Source organism: Mytilus californianus, unplaced genomic scaffold (genome assembly GCF_021869535.1).
Source record: "Mytilus californianus isolate M0D057914Y unplaced genomic scaffold, xbMytCali1.0.p SCAF_3, whole genome shotgun sequence".
Classification (NCBI taxonomy): Eukaryota; Metazoa; Mollusca; class Bivalvia; order Mytilida; family Mytilidae; genus Mytilus; species Mytilus californianus.
This window is the reverse complement of record NW_026262679.1, coordinates 558,966-576,861: the sequence shown is the minus strand read 5'-3', so window position 1 is coordinate 576,861 and position 17,896 is coordinate 558,966. Positions and strand designations below refer to the sequence as shown.

General features: G+C 30.9%; 2 protein-coding genes across 2 annotated transcripts in view; one reads left to right on the top strand and one right to left on the bottom strand.

Annotated features, from left to right (window-relative positions):
- Nucleotides 1-7,238: 7,238 nt before the first annotated feature.
- Nucleotides 7,239-13,825, bottom strand: LOC127733339 (zonadhesin-like). Its single transcript, XM_052242708.1, has 4 exons — nt 13,792-13,825; nt 12,110-12,472; nt 11,758-12,052; nt 7,239-7,533 (listed from the first exon to the last, which is right to left on the bottom strand). Exons 1-4 carry the CDS (start codon nt 13,823-13,825, stop codon nt 7,239-7,241), a joined length of 987 nt encoding a protein of 328 aa, XP_052098668.1.
- A 1,165-nt stretch (nt 13,826-14,990) lies between these two features.
- LOC127733790 (collagen alpha-1(I) chain-like) overlaps nt 14,991-17,896 on the top strand; it is a 38,874-nt gene continuing 35,968 nt past the window's right edge. The window contains exon 1 of the mRNA XM_052243109.1: nt 14,991-15,546. Coding sequence (XP_052099069.1) covers nt 15,316-15,546 — 231 coding nt within the window. The 5' untranslated portion in view covers nt 14,991-15,315. The remainder of the gene's footprint in view (nt 15,547-17,896) is intronic.

Sequence of the window (17,896 nt, the reverse complement as noted above, 5' to 3'; positions counted from 1 at the left end):
AACTTGAAAAAATTTCTAGATATTACCATAAAAAAAATAGACTACAGTAATTTCAAACTCGAGTGAGTGTGAATATTAAGGAAATTTCAGATTTGATGTAATCTACTGAAACTGGGAATAGGACTTTTTTTGATTTTCCTGTCTATTGGATTGATACTATCTGTACATGTTAATAATCAAATGGATTTTAGTCTCATCGCTGTCCGAAGTAATTTGTGGAAGTAATGTGTTTATTCACAACTTATCTTCAGAACCTTACAACAAATGTTTCCGTTAATTTGAACGATGAATAACATGGTGTAAAATATACAATTGAATTGTCTGAGCGCCGTTTTGAAATCGACAAGTTTATATATGGAATAACTTTCTATTCGACGAGTTACATATATTTCATTATAAACAATGACGTTAAATTCTCTAAATTATACGGACATGTTTTTTCTCATCGCTGATGATTAAACTAAATGAAAATGTCGATAGTCTTTTGCTGTCTATAAATACTTGATATTTGTATTAAAGTCATTACTTTTTTCATTATCGAAACATTCAAATACATCCAGTCGTTTATAAACATGAATTAAATGTCTCCCCTTAGCCTGTATCACTCTACTCAGCACTTCATAAATTGTATATCGCGGCTTTGTGACGTAAAATACATTGTATCGCTCTTCCCTTCGCCTACTTTGTAGTAAACCCAATAATCTTCCCTTCGCCTAATGTGTAGTAAACCCGATAATCTTCCCTTCGCCTAATGTGTAGTAAACCCGATAATCTTCCCTTCGCCTAATGTGTAGTAAACCCGATAATATTAATAACTTTAACCCGGGTTTGTTATTCGTTGTTGTTTGTCTTTGCGATTCTGTTTTACGGAGGAGGTGGGTGTTAGTGGTGCTACATGTGGTCTGTTGTACGGTGCGGATTTTTTGACGATTTCTATATTCCCTTTTTATGTATTGTCATCGATGTCATAATTTTGAACCGACGTTGATTAGTTTGATACGAAATTACCAAGTCCTCCTTCGGTTTACATATGAAACAAACGAAAACTATCTTGTTTCCACCATGGAAAACACACAAATATATTACGGTAAAACGATATCAGAACAATTGTCAAATATCATATGCTCTACACAATATGAAGCTTTGTGACGAGTAGCTGGTCGTTTGCAGTATAAATATGCAGAGGACATGAAAGTCGGAACATATGTATTCTAACATTTGCAGTTGTGATGACTAGGGTCTTGAATAACAAGGAACGGTCAGAATCCCTTGAATTAATTGCACATAATGGTAATTTCAATATTTACTCAAATGAGCAGTATCATATATAGCTTAGTGTGTGCGCTGTCAGTTTCAAACAACAATTGTCGGAATTCTTCAACATTGAACTAAAAAGCAAGATTGCCCAATGTTGTAATTTTCAAATTTTCGACACATTTTGAATATTTATCCCAAAATTGAAGAAAAGAAAGAAGTTTCATACCAAAACTAATAATTATTTTGGGTAAGGCTCTTTTATGCCTTTCAGATAAAAATGTATTCATTTTTTGTGTGTGTCTATCGATAAGAAATTTTAGAAAAAAAAACATGTGAGATTTTGTGTCAGCTTTTTTCTTTATTCTTTTTATATTTGAAATTGTTTAAAAATCTTCTTTGAAAATATATCTTTTAGACTCTTATATTCATATTCTATTTGACTAAAGGTCATCAACTTTCGGGTTTGGGCATTGTTATTGAAACAAATGAAGGTAAAAATTGTCCATACTTCTACAAGCATTATCAACAACAATATATACTGGCAAGCGACAGCATAGTACTGGAGAAATAAGAATAAATGTTATTATTTATTTAGGATGTCAGCATGACCATCATCGTCTCCTATGAATAACTTCTATAGAATTTGATTGTTAAAAGCAAATACACCTTTATGCAAGGCAAATTTCAAACATATAATAGATACTGATATCTGACATTCTAATGACTTGTGAACATCTGTAGAATATTATATACTTTAACAATACATTTGGAATTTAGAATTCAATAGAACTAAAACAAAATTGTGTCGTCATACCTACTTTTTTTTTGGTTTGCAATTGCGCCAATAAAAATGTACGATTTGTTCTGAAAGACTTATAATAATGTATGATCCAAATTACAACATTAACTTTCGAATTTGCAATCGTAACTACTTGGCCTACAATAACGTTATTTCACATGGAGCACGTGACAAATAAGTGAACTGATAGAGCCATGATAATATTTTATTATATTTTCCATGCGTTGCCATTTGTTAATTGATTTAAGAAAACTTTTCCTTAACATTTGTTAAATGATTTGTTGTATCAAGTTACCTTCCAGTGCACGTTTGTTTACATTCTTTCATCACGGTTTTCCCCTAGCACTTGCGCTGTGTGGTGAACGAAGTCATACGAGAGGTCTCGTAGTTAAGGTTACTGCATACGGGAAAATATCGGCGAATTAGTGAAAGGGAAGACAATAATTCAATAGCAGTATATTTATGAAGAATTTGATAATATAGAGGATTTTCTTTTACAAGAAAGTGTACATACACTTGTTTTAGAGTAAAACTTATGCATTCAAGTATATAAAACATATTGAACTTTTTAAAAGTATTATTCTAGCAAATATCGATTTGATTAAATCACTTTATTATTTTTTCTCCAAATAAACATAAAACTTTGATCAATACGTAAAATGGGGAAAAACATCTGCAACTGGTTCCCGGACTTGACTAAACAAGACTTTCAGGGAATTTTCAGTATCTATTTGTGTATAAGAAAAGTTTTGCTTGAAGTTTTTTTGTTATTGCTTTTAGCGATCTTAGCTATATTATGACGGACTGTAAATATTTCAAAATCCAGGTGTAAAAGCGTTGTCCGAAGCAAATTTGGTATATGGCGCTAAACTAAAAATGTGCACACGATCAACATTTAAATATACAAAAAGAAGCATTCAATTCTTATAATTACATGTTTATGCAATAATCATGAAATTACAACTTATATCAAGCATTTTGTGTGATTTCCTATGTTTTGCTGTGACGTTGTCATGGAAAGCACGCATAGATATGAATGTTGTATTTTATTGTTTGTGTTTTCCTATGTATTGCTGTGACATTGTCATGGAAAGCACGCATAGATTTGAATGTTGTATTTTATTGTTTGTGTTTTCCTATGTATTGCTGTGACGTTGTCATGGAAAGCACGCATAGATATGAATGTTGTATTTTATTGTTTGTGTTTTCCTATGTATTGCTATGAATGTTGTATTTTATTGTTTGTGTTTTCCTATGTATTGCTATGAATGTTATATTTTATTGTTTGTGTTTTCCTATGTATTGCTATGAATGTTGTATTTTATTGTTTGTGTTTTCCTATGTATTGCTATGAATGTTGTATTTTATTGTGTGTGTTTTCCTATGTATTGCTATGAATGTTGTATTTTATTGTTTGTGTTTTCCTATGCATTGCTATGAATGTTGTATTTTATTGTTTGTGTTTTCCTATGTATTGCTGTGACGTTGTCATGGAAAGCACGCATAGATATGAATGTTGTATTTTATTGTTTGTGTTTTCCTATGTATTGCTATGAATGTTGTATTTTATTGTTTGTGTTTTCCTATGTATTGCTGTGACGTTGTCATGGAAAGCACGCGTAGATATGAATGTTGTATTTTATTGGAAAAGTTTCATGTCTGCCAATCAAAATTACGGATTCTTATGAACCATACATGTTATTTCGGGGCCATTTATAGCTGACTGTGCGGTATGGGCTTTGCTCATTCTTGAAGTCCGTACGGAGGCCTATAGGTGTTAATTTCTGTGTCATTTGGTCTCTTGTGGAGAGTTGTCTCATTGGCAATCATACCAAATCTTCTTTTTATATGTTATGTTATTATTTATTTATAACAAAGGGGTCGATAAAACACCTTGGACATTTAATGTTTGGCGATCATTTGGGGTTATGATTGTTGTTTATGTACAAACTGGTAAGAACTGTCTCTGGTAACTTTTTATGTTTCAATGAATGAAGTCTTTGTATATCTGTTAATTATTATGTCAGGGATTTCCAAAAAATACTTTTAAACTTTTATTGAATTCTTTTATATATACAAGGTTTTGTTTTGTAAGTTTGGCTGTGCATATAGAATTTTTATTACACATCATTATTTTTACGGTGGTGTTGTCTATAGAGGCAGTAAATTTAGATACGATCCATGTAAAAAAAAATGAGAAAAGAATAACGGTTGTCAATTTAATACCGTAGTAAGATCTTTGAATATTGTTTATATCGGTACTAACATTGATTTTGCCATTGATACATTTAAACTTATTGACTAAAAATATATTGCTATTCAATTATGAAAACGTATTGTCCTATACTGTCGATAATATGACTATATATTAGCATTGCAAATGGTCATGCTCTCCTTGGACTGTAATTGACGTCTTTAACTAAATCCATTGGATGTGTACTGATTGGTATTTTAGTCTGGGAAATATGATTTATTAATAAGTTGTAATTGGCTTTGAACTAGCTTTCAGTAACTCTTAGATTGGTGCTTTGAGTATTTTGTCTTTATCTTTATTTTTTTTTTGTGCTTGGTGCCATTCTGATGAGTCAAACAAATTAAATCTAATTTTATCTAATGTTGTGCTACATGTACCTTACTAGGTTAGGGGGTTAAGCGCTCATAAACAAGTTTAACCCACGTTCTTGTTATGCCTATTCCAAGCCTGTTATTCAGTTGTTATCGTTGGGTGGCTGTCCGTTGTTTTTTCGTTTATTGTTTTGTCATAAATCAGACAATTTGTTTTCTTGTTTGAATTGTTTAGCATTTTATCATGTCTGGGACCTTATATAGCGGACTATATGTTATGGGTTTTGCTCATCGTTGAAGGCCGTACGGTGACCTATATGAAATGAATTAAACACTTTATAGGTTTTGTTCGGCCGGAGCGCTTTTGTGGATTCGCCTTTATCAGGAACGCTCAAATCTAAACATATGAAAGCCAGGGATGTATAAATACGTACAAACGTTATGAGCTACATGACCAAAAAGGACTTAATTAGAATAACTAAATTCATCCAAGGTCAACTTTGGATTGATTGATTGATTTTTGGTGTTTTAACGCCACTTTTAAGCACCGCTTTTGGGCTATTTCGTGGCGGCCAGTTTTTATTGGTGGAGGAAGCCGGAGCGCCCGGAGAAAACCACCGACCTTCGATAGGAAAACTGACAATCCTAGTCAATTAAGATTGGAGTCGAGTGCACCCGCACGAGCGGGGTTCGAACTCACAACCTCAGTGTTGACTGGCTAGTGATTACAGTAGTAACTACTTAGACCACTCGGCCACCGAGGCCCCTCAACTTTGGAACATTAGTTTCCTAACTATAGGTGCTAACATCTACGCGATTTGGACTTTGGTTGATAGTTATCTGATTGGTAAGTATTCCACATCTAATTATTTTTATGTTAGTTTCTTTTTTTGATTTTGTAAAAAAGTACACACATTTTCTTGTGAGCTATAGGCTGAAAGTATCATTTTACAATTTTGTGCCATACGATGTAGCCTACCCCGAGAAAACATAGTTCGCATTACTAATATTCAGACCATAAGATAAGTCAGTTTCACACTGCTTGTACAGATAACTATATATGCAATATGAAATCGTATTTCATGAAATATCTAGGATTTCAGAAGTAAAGAGTACAATTTTCATCATACGTTGCATTTAATTTAATTAACAGATGGAGGTTTTCATCACCTACATTAAATAATTTGATGAAAACATTTCAGTTAAACTTTAATTCCCCAAGATCTGTATTTCCTTATTAAAACATTTTAGAGGTTTCCCTCAAACACTGACCTAGCTATTTTATCTTAGTAATTCAATTTTATAGAAATATTGTTGCTCCATCAACGCTTTGATAATTTGTGAAACTCTAAGGAATTTAATGTAATTAAAAACAAATATTACAAAAGCTATTTGTTAGATTTTGTGCAGCTTTTATTTTTTGTTGTCCATCAACTTTTACCATTTCCGCCATTCTAAGCTAAATTAAATATAACGAAGTGAAATGTAAATATAAGTGGTTTGAAATAAAATTTTTAGCATTATTTTTTTACTATCTAAAAAAATCGTTCAGTTTACCAAAGCTTTTAATGATATATCTAGTTTAATGGGTTTCGTGATTTATTGTATATCACTAAGTTGAACATGTAATATTTTACAAACAAAATTAAAAACCTTTAATAAATATCTGTAATAAAAACCCTTAAAACAATTCTGTATAATTTGCTGATTCACTATTCAGAAAGTTGAGATGATCATGACATTTTTGAATCTTTGGTTATTGATGAAAAATTCATGCCCGTTTTATTGAAGATGTATATCCATAATACAGGAAAACCAGCACTGTATAAATGAATTGTAGCGTAATAATTGAAGACCTGCTATAGAACAACTCACGGAAGCTTTCTATACTCGGATTACCTGAAAATCTAAAAATCATTAAAGGCTCTGTCTTAAATCACCATCTTTAATAAGCATGAATCGATATGTAACCAAATGTTCAATATTTTCGTAATAATTTTTAGTTTTATGACTTGTGAACTAATAAGAATTGTACATATATAGGCTAGACTGACAAACTGGATTGAATATCTTATATGATAATGGCATCGTAAATAAAAGTTCAACCGAAATTGGGATGCTACTGTTTAGATATGTCACGAAGATTATTTACTCGATATATTGACAGAATTATTTAACAACGTATATGTAAGAACACAAGAGCCCAATAATCTAACGACAAAATTAACCAACAGAGACCCAGAGAGCGTTTAACAGTCTTTAGCAATGGACAGACGTCTGTACAATATGTCAACCTCTCAATCGACTAAGTCTATAAAATTGTGAATACATTAAGCAGAAACAATCAAAGATCTGCCATCAACACCCAAGTTCATAAAAAAGAAAAACATTAAGGTGTGACATAAAACAACCACTGACGAGGTTCTGAACTTTGGTCAGATCTATAAATATGTGATGGGGTTAAGCTAAGATTTGAATATACATGTATTAACTTTCCAACATTTAGTCTAGATCGGCTGACTAAAAAAACCTACATGTAGGACAAAACAAACAAAATCAGGAATAACACTAAACTCTTCAAGAATAACACTAAACACTACAGGAATAACAATTAACTCTACAGGAATAAAACACTTAACTCTACAGGAATAACACTTAACACTACAAGAATAACACTTAACTCTACAGGAATTACACTTAATTCAACAGGAATAGCACTTAACTCTACAGGTATAACACTTAACTTTACGGGAATATCACTTACTTCTACAGGAATAGCACTTAATTCAACAGGAATAACAATTAACTCTACAGGAATAATACTTAACCCTACAAGAATAACACTTAACTCTACAGGAATAACACTTAACTCTACAGGAATAACACTTAATTCAACAGGAAAACACTTAACTCTGAAATAATAGTATAACAGAAAAACAACCAAACAAAATCCATCGAGTAACGATCAACACTAAAATTATAAAATAACAGAAGAACATCCATACAAACTCCAACGAGTAACGCTCAACTCTAAAATTATAAAATAACAGAAGAACAACAAAACAAAATCCAACGAGTAACGATCAACTCTAAAATTATAAAATAACAGAAGAACAACCAAACAAAATCCAACGATTAACGATCAACTCTAAAATTATAAAATATCAGAAGAACAACCAAACAAAATCCAACGAGTAACGATCAACTCTAAAATTATAAAATAACAGAAGAACAACCAAACAAAATCCATCGAGTAACGATCAACTCTAAAATTATAAAATAACAGAAGAACAACCAAACAAAATCCATCGAGCATCGATCAACTCTAAAATTATAAAATAACAGAAGAAAAACCAAACAAAATCCAACGAGTAACGATCAACTCTGAAATTATAAAATAACAGAAGAACAACCAAACAAAATCCATCGAGTAACGATCAACTCTAAAATTATAAAATAACAGAAGAACAACCAAACAAAATCCATCGAGTAACGTCAACACTAAAATTATAAAACAACAGAAGAACAACCAAACAAAATCCATCGAGTAATCTAAAATTATAAAATAACAGAAGAACAACCAAACAAAATCCATCGAGTAACGATCAACTCTAAATATATAATATAACAGAAGAACAACCAAACAAAATCCATCGAGTAACGATCAACACTAAAATTATAAAATAACAGAAGAACAACCAAACATAATCCATCGAGTAACGATCAACTCTAAAATTATAATATAACAAAAGAACAACCAAACAAAATCCATCAAGTAACGATCAACACTAAAATTATAGTATAACAGAAGAACATCCAAACAAAATCCATCGAGTAACGATCAACTCTAAAATTATAGTATAGCAGAAGAACATCAAAACATAATCCATCGAGTAACGATCAACTCTAAAATTATAAAATAACAGAAGAACAACCAAACAAAATCCATCGAGTAACGATCAACACTAAAATTATAAAATAACAAAAGAACAACCAAACAAAATCCATCGAGTAACAATCAACTCTAAAATTATAAAATAACAGAAGAACAACCAAACAAAATCCATCGAGTAACGATCAACTCTATATTATAAAATAACAGAAGAACAACCAAACAAAATCCATCGAGAAACGATCAACTCTAAAATTATAATAAAACAGAAGAACATCCAAACAAAATCCATCGAGTAACGATCAACTCTAAAATTATAAAATAACAGAAGAACATCCAAACCAAATCCATCGAGTAACGATCAACCCTAAAATTATAAAATAACCATCGAGTAACGATCAACTCTAAATTTATAATATAACAGAAGAACAACCAAACAAAATCCATCGAGTAACGATCAACTCTAAAATTATAAAATAACAGAAGAACATCCAAACAAAATCCAACGAGTAACGATCAACTCTAAAATTATAAAATAACAGAAGAACAACCAAACAAAATCCATCGAGTAACGATCAACTCTAAAATTATAGTATAACAGAAGAACATCAAAACATAATCCAACGAGTAACGATCAACACTAAAATTATAATATAACAGAAGAACGACCAAACAAAATCCATCGAGTAACGATCAACTCTAAAATTCTAATATAACAGAAGAACATCCAAACAAAATCCTTCGAGTAACGATCAACTCTAAAATTATAGTATAACAGAAGAACATCCAAACAAAATTCATCGAGTAACGATCAACTCTAAAATTATAATATAACAGAAGAACAACCAAACAAAATCCATCGAGTAACGATCAACTCTAAAATTATAAAATAACACAAGAACAACCAAACAAATTCCAACGAGTAACGATCAACTCTAAAATTATAAAATAACAGAAGAACAACCAAACAAAATCCAACGAGTAACGATCAACTCTAAAATTATAAAATAACAGAAGAACAACCAAACAAAATCCATCGAGTAACGATCAACTCTAAAATTATAAAATAACAGAAGAACAACCAAACAAAATCCATCGAGTAACGATCAACTCTAAATATATAAAATAACAGAAGAACAACCAAACAAACTCCAACGAGTAACGATCAACTCTAAAATTATAAAATAACAGAAGAACAACCAAACAAAATCCAACGAGTAACGATCAACTCTAAAATTATAAAATAACAGAAGAACAACCAAACAAAATCCATCGAGTAACGATCAACTCTAAATCTATAATATAACAGAAGAACAACCAAACAAAATCCATCGAGTAACGATCAACACTAAAATTATAAAATAACAGAAGAACAACCAAACAAAATCCAACGAGTAACGCTCAACTCTAAAATTATAATATAACAGAAGAACAACCAAACAAAATCAAACGAGTAACGATCAACACTAAAATTATAGTATAACAGAAGAACAACCAAACAAAATCCATCGATTAACGATCAACCCTAAAATTATAGTACAACAGAAGAACATCAAAACATAATCCATCGAGTAACGATCAACTCTAAAATTATAAAATAACAAAAGAACAACCAAACAAAATCCAACGAGTAACGATCAACTCTAAAATTATAAAATAACAGAAGAACAACCAAACAAAATCCAACGAGTAACGATCAACTCTTAAATTATAAAACAACAGAAGAACAACCAAACAAAATCCAACGAGTAACGATCAACTCTAAAATTATAAAATAACAGAAGAACAACCAAACAAAATCAAACGAGTAACGATCAACACTTAAATTATAGTATAACAGAAGAACATCCAAACAAAATCCATCGAGTAACGATCAACTCTAAAATTATAGTATAGCAGAAGAACATCAAAACATAATCCAACGAGTAACGATCAACACTAAAATTATAGTATAGCAGAAGAACATCCAAACAAAATCTAACGAGTAACGATCAACTCATAAATTATAGTATAATAGAGGAACAACCAAACAAAGTCCAACGAGTAACGATCAACTCTAAAATTATAATATAACAGAGGAACAACCATAAAAAGTCCAACGAGTAACGATCAACTCTAAAATTATAGTATAACAGAAGAACATCAAAACATAATCCAACGAGTAACGATCAACACTAAAATTATAATATAACAGAAGAACGACCAAACAAAATCCATCGAGTAACGATCAACTCTAAAATTCTAATATAACAGAAGAACATCCAAACAAAATCCTTCGAGTAACGATCAACTCTAAAATTATAGTATAACAGAAGAACATCCAAACAAAATTCATCGAGTAACGATCAACTCTAAAATTATAAAATAACAGAAGAACATCCAAACAAAATCCATCGAGTAACGAGCAACCCTAAAATTATAAAATAACAGAAGAACAATCAAACAAAATCCATCCAATAACGATCAACTCTAAAATTATAAAATAACAGAAGAACATCCAAACAAAATCCATCGAGTAACGATCAACCCTAAAATTATAAAATAACAGAAGAACAACCAAACAAAGTCCATCGAGTAACGATCAACTCTAAAATTATAAAATAACAGAAGAACAACCAAACAAAATCCATCGAGTAACGATCAACTCTAAAATTATAAAATAACAGAAGAACAACCAAACAAAATCCATCGAGTAACGATCAACTCTAAAATTATAAAATAACAGAACAACAAACAAACAAAAGCCATCGAGTAACGATCAACACTAAAATTAAAAAATAACAGAAGAACAACCAAACAAAATCCATCGAGTAACGATCAACTCTAGAATAATAAAATGACAGAAGAACAACCAAACAAAATCCATCGAGTAACGATTAACTCTAAAATAATAAAATAACAGAAGAACAACCAAACAAAATCCATCGAGTAACGATCAATACTAAAATTATAATATAACAGAAGAACAACCAAACAAAATCCATCGAGTAACGATCAACTCTAAAATAATAATATAACAGAAGAACAACCAAACAAAATCCATCGAGTAACGATCAACTCTAAAATAATAGTATAACAGAAGAACGATCAAGCAATATCAGTACAGGAATATCACTTAACTCTGACTCAAAAGTATAACAAATAACAACCAAACAAAAACAGTACAGGAATAACACTTAATTCTACAGGAATAACACTTGATTCTACAGGAATAAGACTTTACTTTACAGGAATATCACTTTACTCTACAAGAATAACACTTGATTCTACAGGTATAACACTTAATTCTACAGGTATAACAATTGATTCTACGGGTGTAACACTTGATTCTACAGGTATAACACTTGATTCTACAGGAATAACACTTAATTCTACAAGTATAACACTTGATTCTACAGGTATAACACTTGATTCTACAGGTATAACACTTGATTCTACATGTATAACACTTAATTCTACAGGTATAACACTTGATTCTACATGTATAACACTTAATTTTACAGGTATAACACTTGATTCTACAGGAATAGCACTTGATTCTACAGGAATAAGACTTTACTTTACAGGAATATCACTTTACTCTACAAGAATAACACTGGATTCTACAGGAATAACACTTGATTCTACAGGTATAACACTTAATTCTACAGGTATAACAATTGATTCTACGGGTGTAACACTTGATTCTACAGGTATAACACTTGATTCTACAGGAATAACACTTAATTCTACAAGTATAACACTTGATTCTACAGGTATAACACTTGATTCTACAGATATAACACTTGATTCTACAGGAATAACACTTAATTCTACAGGAATAACACTTGATTCTACAGGTATAACACTTGATTCTACAGGAATAGCACTTAACTCTACAGGAATAGCACTTAACTCTACAGGAATAACACTTAATTCTACAAGAATAACACTTAACTCTATCGGAATAACACTTAACTCTAAAATAATAGTATAGCAGATAACAAAACCATAAAAATATAATACATGAACATATATGGAAACTAAAAACTAATAAGATGACAGCATATGTTTACATATAGATGAATTATTGAAGAAGAAAAATAGACAAAAGATTCCAAAACGAGAATCAGAACTCAGTAGTCAAAGAGAGACCGACAAAATCATGGCAAATACGTAAATGACGAAAACACCATCAACAGTCTACAACACACTTAATCTTCATAAAATCTTAAAACTGATATCAGGTGCTCCGTAAGAGTAACCATGTGATGTTCAACATGTAGCATCTGCCGTGTTGCTCATGGTACGTACACATTCGGTGTACGGAAGTTTACCGTTTCATATTTGTCTAAAGTTAATTTGTATATATTTTATGTATATTCGGAACAAGTGAAAAAAAAGTATCAAATATAAGGATATTAAAATTTGATGGATTGACTGAAGGATGGACAGTTTTGATTGTTACTCGATACCAATTGCTTGGTTGGTTGGATATGATAATCGTTATCTGAAACTTACCCAAATAGGATATGTTTACATTGCGGAAAAATAAATCTACCTTTACACACTCAAAACCATTCAATATAAACGCTACTAGACCCTTTCGACCATATTTCCACCAATTTAGATAGGCATGTAATAATTCTCCATTTCCGTACTTAAATGCTAATATATTTAAGTATAACAGTTCAGGTAACATCCTAATAATTTTGTAATACATTTCTATCGACTGACTACCGCAATCACGATATTTTGTCGTACGGTCAGTTGAGAAAATCCGAAAATATCAAATTTTCTGCGTTCTGCATTATCTTCTATGATAAATTATGAGCATACTGGTATAAATGTTGAGCATACTGGTATAAGTGTTGAGCATACTGGTATAAGTGTTACGTTTTAGGAATAAATCGGTTAATCAGAACTATGAATGAGAGCCTACGAAAATTATTTCTTGTCAGCAAGTTGGTAAACACAAATTAGACCTGATGTGTCTTTTTGGGCGAGGATTGTTCTCTAGAGAATAGAATAAAAACGATAACACAGTGAACGCGAGTTGAGTTCATATGTCAATAATTTGGAACAACCTTCATCAGATATACTTGAGCCATCCTTGTAAAAAGAAATGAGAGCACCAAATCCAAAACAAAGAAGTGCATATACAGAATAGCCATTTTTAGAAAAACATAATCAACACAAAAGTCAAACACTGCAAAACGTCATTTTAACTATAACGCTAAAAAAATTAAAAACAACACTTTATTAATTGCATGAGTCCAAAGTTCTTTTCTGGATTTACCTTCATCAGGAATGCTCAAAGCTAAATTATTCATTTAGATTTGCACGCCTGTCTAAAGCATGATATTTCTGTGTACTACAAATTGTACGGTGGTGTATTTTGTAACACAAATTTTCTGTGTTTTTGTTTTGACTGTCACCTTACGTTTAACTGCAGAGCTGTTTACAAGTACGCGATAAAAATGGTGGGTAGCAGTTTCTTTTGGAAAGCCCTTGTATACATTCAACTTTGAAGAGTTCACGGTTATATTCTTTTGCTAGAATTTATTTTTAGTAATTTTTATTATTGTTGCATCAATACTCATCGATACTTCAAAGGATTTTTCGCAGATCGATATGTTTTTTTCCAATTCATAAAGGATAAGAATTCCTTTTAGGCTTATAAAATTCTTAAAAATTAAAGGTAGAAATGAACCACTGTAAGGTTATAAACTTCATAAGGACACAGCGAAACAATATAAAGTTATTATATTAATGGTATAACATGTTCCCATGAAGAATAGAGATAGGAAATACCATAACCTTAAATGTGTTATGAACGAATCGAAAGTCCAAAATCATTTACAGAACTGGAAAACTCAACATATAAACTGATGGAAAATGGCCGTCATATTATTTATGATGTGCAGAGAGCCTTGTTTGGTACAGACACTTAACTTTTAAGTGACAAATATTTCTCATGTCTTTTTATTTGAATATTTCTGTACTAAATTATTTGATCTATTCTCCTAAAGTGATTATACACAACCTTTTCATAAAACAAATTTTCCACACCTTTCAGATTAATATTAGTCAAAAATTGGGATAATTGGTCTACAAAATGAATTAGCAACATGATTCCTGTTAAACACACCATAACATAGATTGTTTGAATTAATTGATAAATGAAATTTTTAACCTATATCATTGATTGATAAATTAATCATTTAATAACGCCAAATAAAGTCTAAGGAAAAGCGTTTCTCCATTTCCCTAACAGAAAGTAATCACTGTTACAAAGATTACATTCTCACTGGAATAGAATCGAAACTAGGATCGAAAAAATACTACTTTTTTACTATAAATTGACATATCCGACAACTTGCTGACAGAATACATTGGAAACGTTACGCCTAATTACTACGTATGAACGATCTCATTGGTCTAGAGTGTGCTTGGCTGAACAAGATTTTCAATTATATTCCATTTATTACACACAAAAGTCCCCGTAGAAGTCAATATCTCCAATGAAGAACAAATATAGGAAAGATTCCGTTTCTCACGCTATTTACCTCGATTCCATAAAATCTTTAGCTCCGGTGTATGCTTGTGATCGATAGACCTAATAATGTTATCACCACGTGTTTTAGGAATTACTTTTTTATATTTTCTTACTAAAGCGGCAGTTATTTGTCTGGATCGTAGTTGAATATAGTCGTAGCTTTTATAAAATATTAAAAGTTCTGGATCTACTGATAACTCTTTATTTGTGGGAAGTAATTTATTTAACACAGCTTTTATATGTAAACATATAGTGCTTCAGAAAATGGAGGTATCAAAATCGGAGCATAATCTAAAATTACATTTAAAAATAATTTATACATTTTTAGTTATAAATATAAGTTTATGTACTTTTTGTTTATATTTGTTGTTTAGCAGACAGACAGAAATTAGCGAACATAGTGAAATAAAAACAGTTTCTGATGGAAAATATAATATCACTGCTGAACTTTTACAACGAGAAAAACGTGGTACGCATAGTTCTTTTCCAAAATTGGTAAGTGTTTTTGTTAATTTTTGAAGGAAAACAAACATTAATTTAAATGTCTTTATTATTTAAATGGGTCTCCAATGCTCTTCAATTTCGTACTTTATTTTGCCTTTTCAATGTTTTTTATTCCAGCGCCACTGATGAGTCTTTTGTAGACGAAACGCGCGTCTGGCATACAAAATTGTAATCCTGGTGTCTATGATGAGTTTATAAAAAGCGATAATGTTTCATTTGTCATCTTAATGACAATTGTTTTTACATTGTCAATAATAAATATGGTAATATTCATATGTGTGTTTTTCATGTAAATTATTGGATACGCACGAGGAATGAAAGAATACTTAACAATGAATGGAAACTTTCACCTTTTTCAATTATTCAGGAATGTAGCTAGTCACTTAGGGTATACATTTTAACTTAAGATTAATATTTCATATGTTAAGTACTTTTCTCTATTTATTGATAAAAAACCTTTAGATTTTCAAAAGTTGCTTGTATTACACAGTGTATTAATGTTGAAGGTAAAGTCGATGGGTAAAATAAAATTGGAAAGATTCTTATAGTATCTGTTATATGATTGATCAAGTCTATCATATATAAGCAACGTGGGCATCCATCACAATAGTTTGTGGTTGTATCTTGTCTGTTTTAGTTGGGAAAACATTCAGCGCCTATATTCATGTATTTCTATTTTATTCCTTTCCTTATTCAGTTATCGTCTCAATATTGCATGTATCTTATGCAAATGGGGTTAAGACGGACTGAAGTATTGTAAGTTTACTTATTTAACTCGCACAATAGCCAGATGTGTCGAAAAAAAATATAATATGCAACTAATAAGCTAAGAGGTCATTTCATATTATATAAATAACAAATAGCTGAGAGGGTGATAGAGCAGATTGGTACCCGAGAAAACATTGTCAACCGCGGCGAATCCAAGGTTGACAATGTCGTTTCGAGGGGTAACAATCTGCTCTATCACCCTCTCAGCTATGTGTTATTCAATTTATTATACTGAATGTCCTATCATTATTGTCTTTTACAGATGAATTTTATTCAAAAGTATTTTCTATGACGTCACATACATAACAACGTAACGGGGATAAGAAGTGAAGCAAGATGTTTTATTTTTTTATTTTGACAGTCAAATGATAGAATCTGAGCCAAAACGTAGAACTTAAGCATTGTCTTTAATAACTTGATGTAATTTCTATTCATTGTCCTTTAAATTATCGATTTTTGATTGGTCTGGACGAGAGGGTGACATTCAAAAAAATTGTCACCCGCTCAGCCATGTGATAGAGTAAATTAACACCCTCGTATTAGCCAATCAAAATATGGCATTTTTACGTGAAGTATAATAAATGTAAATTGTCATTCAACCACCTTATGAAACAAGTAATGATGTTCTGTACTAATTTCTGTAATTTCTTTATATCATAAAACTTAAATCCAGTCAACTTTTATTATTAACAGTCGCACCATTAAAGGTAACAAGGGTATGATACGTGTTTGACACTTATATAATGTAGTCAATACTTCAAAACGTGAACATTGTATAACGACTGTTTTATATCTCTTGCTTTCCTGACATAACAACAATAAATACACAGAAGTGTATTCAAACCGAGAGAAACAAAACTCTGAGAAAAGAAATTCAGTGAACTGTTATATTTGTAAAGCCTATTTGTACTCTTCAAGAAGCATGTAATCTTGAATAGTGCTTTTTAAATAAGTGAAGAAGATTGACATTTAATACACATACATGTACTCTTGTTACCAAGTATATTATTAGTTACAGTGACCTTATACGATATATATGGAATTTACTGACCCCATATATATCGTATTAGGTCACTAGCACATAATAACTTGATGTAATTTCTATTCATTGTCCTTTAAATTATCGATTTTTGATTGGTCTGGACGAGAGGGTGACATTCAAAAAAATTGTCACCCGCTCAGCCATGTGATAGAGTAAATTAACACCCTCGTATTAGCCAATCAAAATATGGCATTTTTACGTGAAGTATAATAAATGTAAATTGTCATTCAACCACCTTATGAAACAAGTAATGATGTTCTGTACTAATTTCTGTAATTTCTTTATATCATAAAACTTAAATCCAGTCAACTTTTATTATTAACAGTCGCTCCATTAAAGGTAACAAGGGTATGATACGTGTTTGACACTTATATAATGTAGTCAATACTTGAAAACGTGAACATTGTATAACGACTGTTTTATATCTCTTGCTTTCCTGACATAACAACAATAAATACATAGAAGTGTATTCAAACCGAGAGAAACAAAACTCTGAGAAAAGAAATTCAGTGAACTGTTATATTTGTAAAG

Excerpts from the sequence above, each read along its gene's own strand:
- LOC127733339 (XM_052242708.1), bottom strand. The coding sequence starts at position 13,825 with ATGAATAATTTAGCTTTGAGCATTCCTGATGAAG. Across the intron at positions 12,473-13,791 it reads TTTGAGCATTCCTGATGAAG|AGTTAAGTGTTATTCCGATA; the intron begins GTAAATCCAGAA and ends CTATTATTTTAG. Across the intron at positions 12,053-12,109 it reads TGTTATTCCTGTAGAATCCA|AATCAAGTGCTATTCCTGTA; the intron begins GTGTTATTCTTG and ends TTATTCCTGTAG.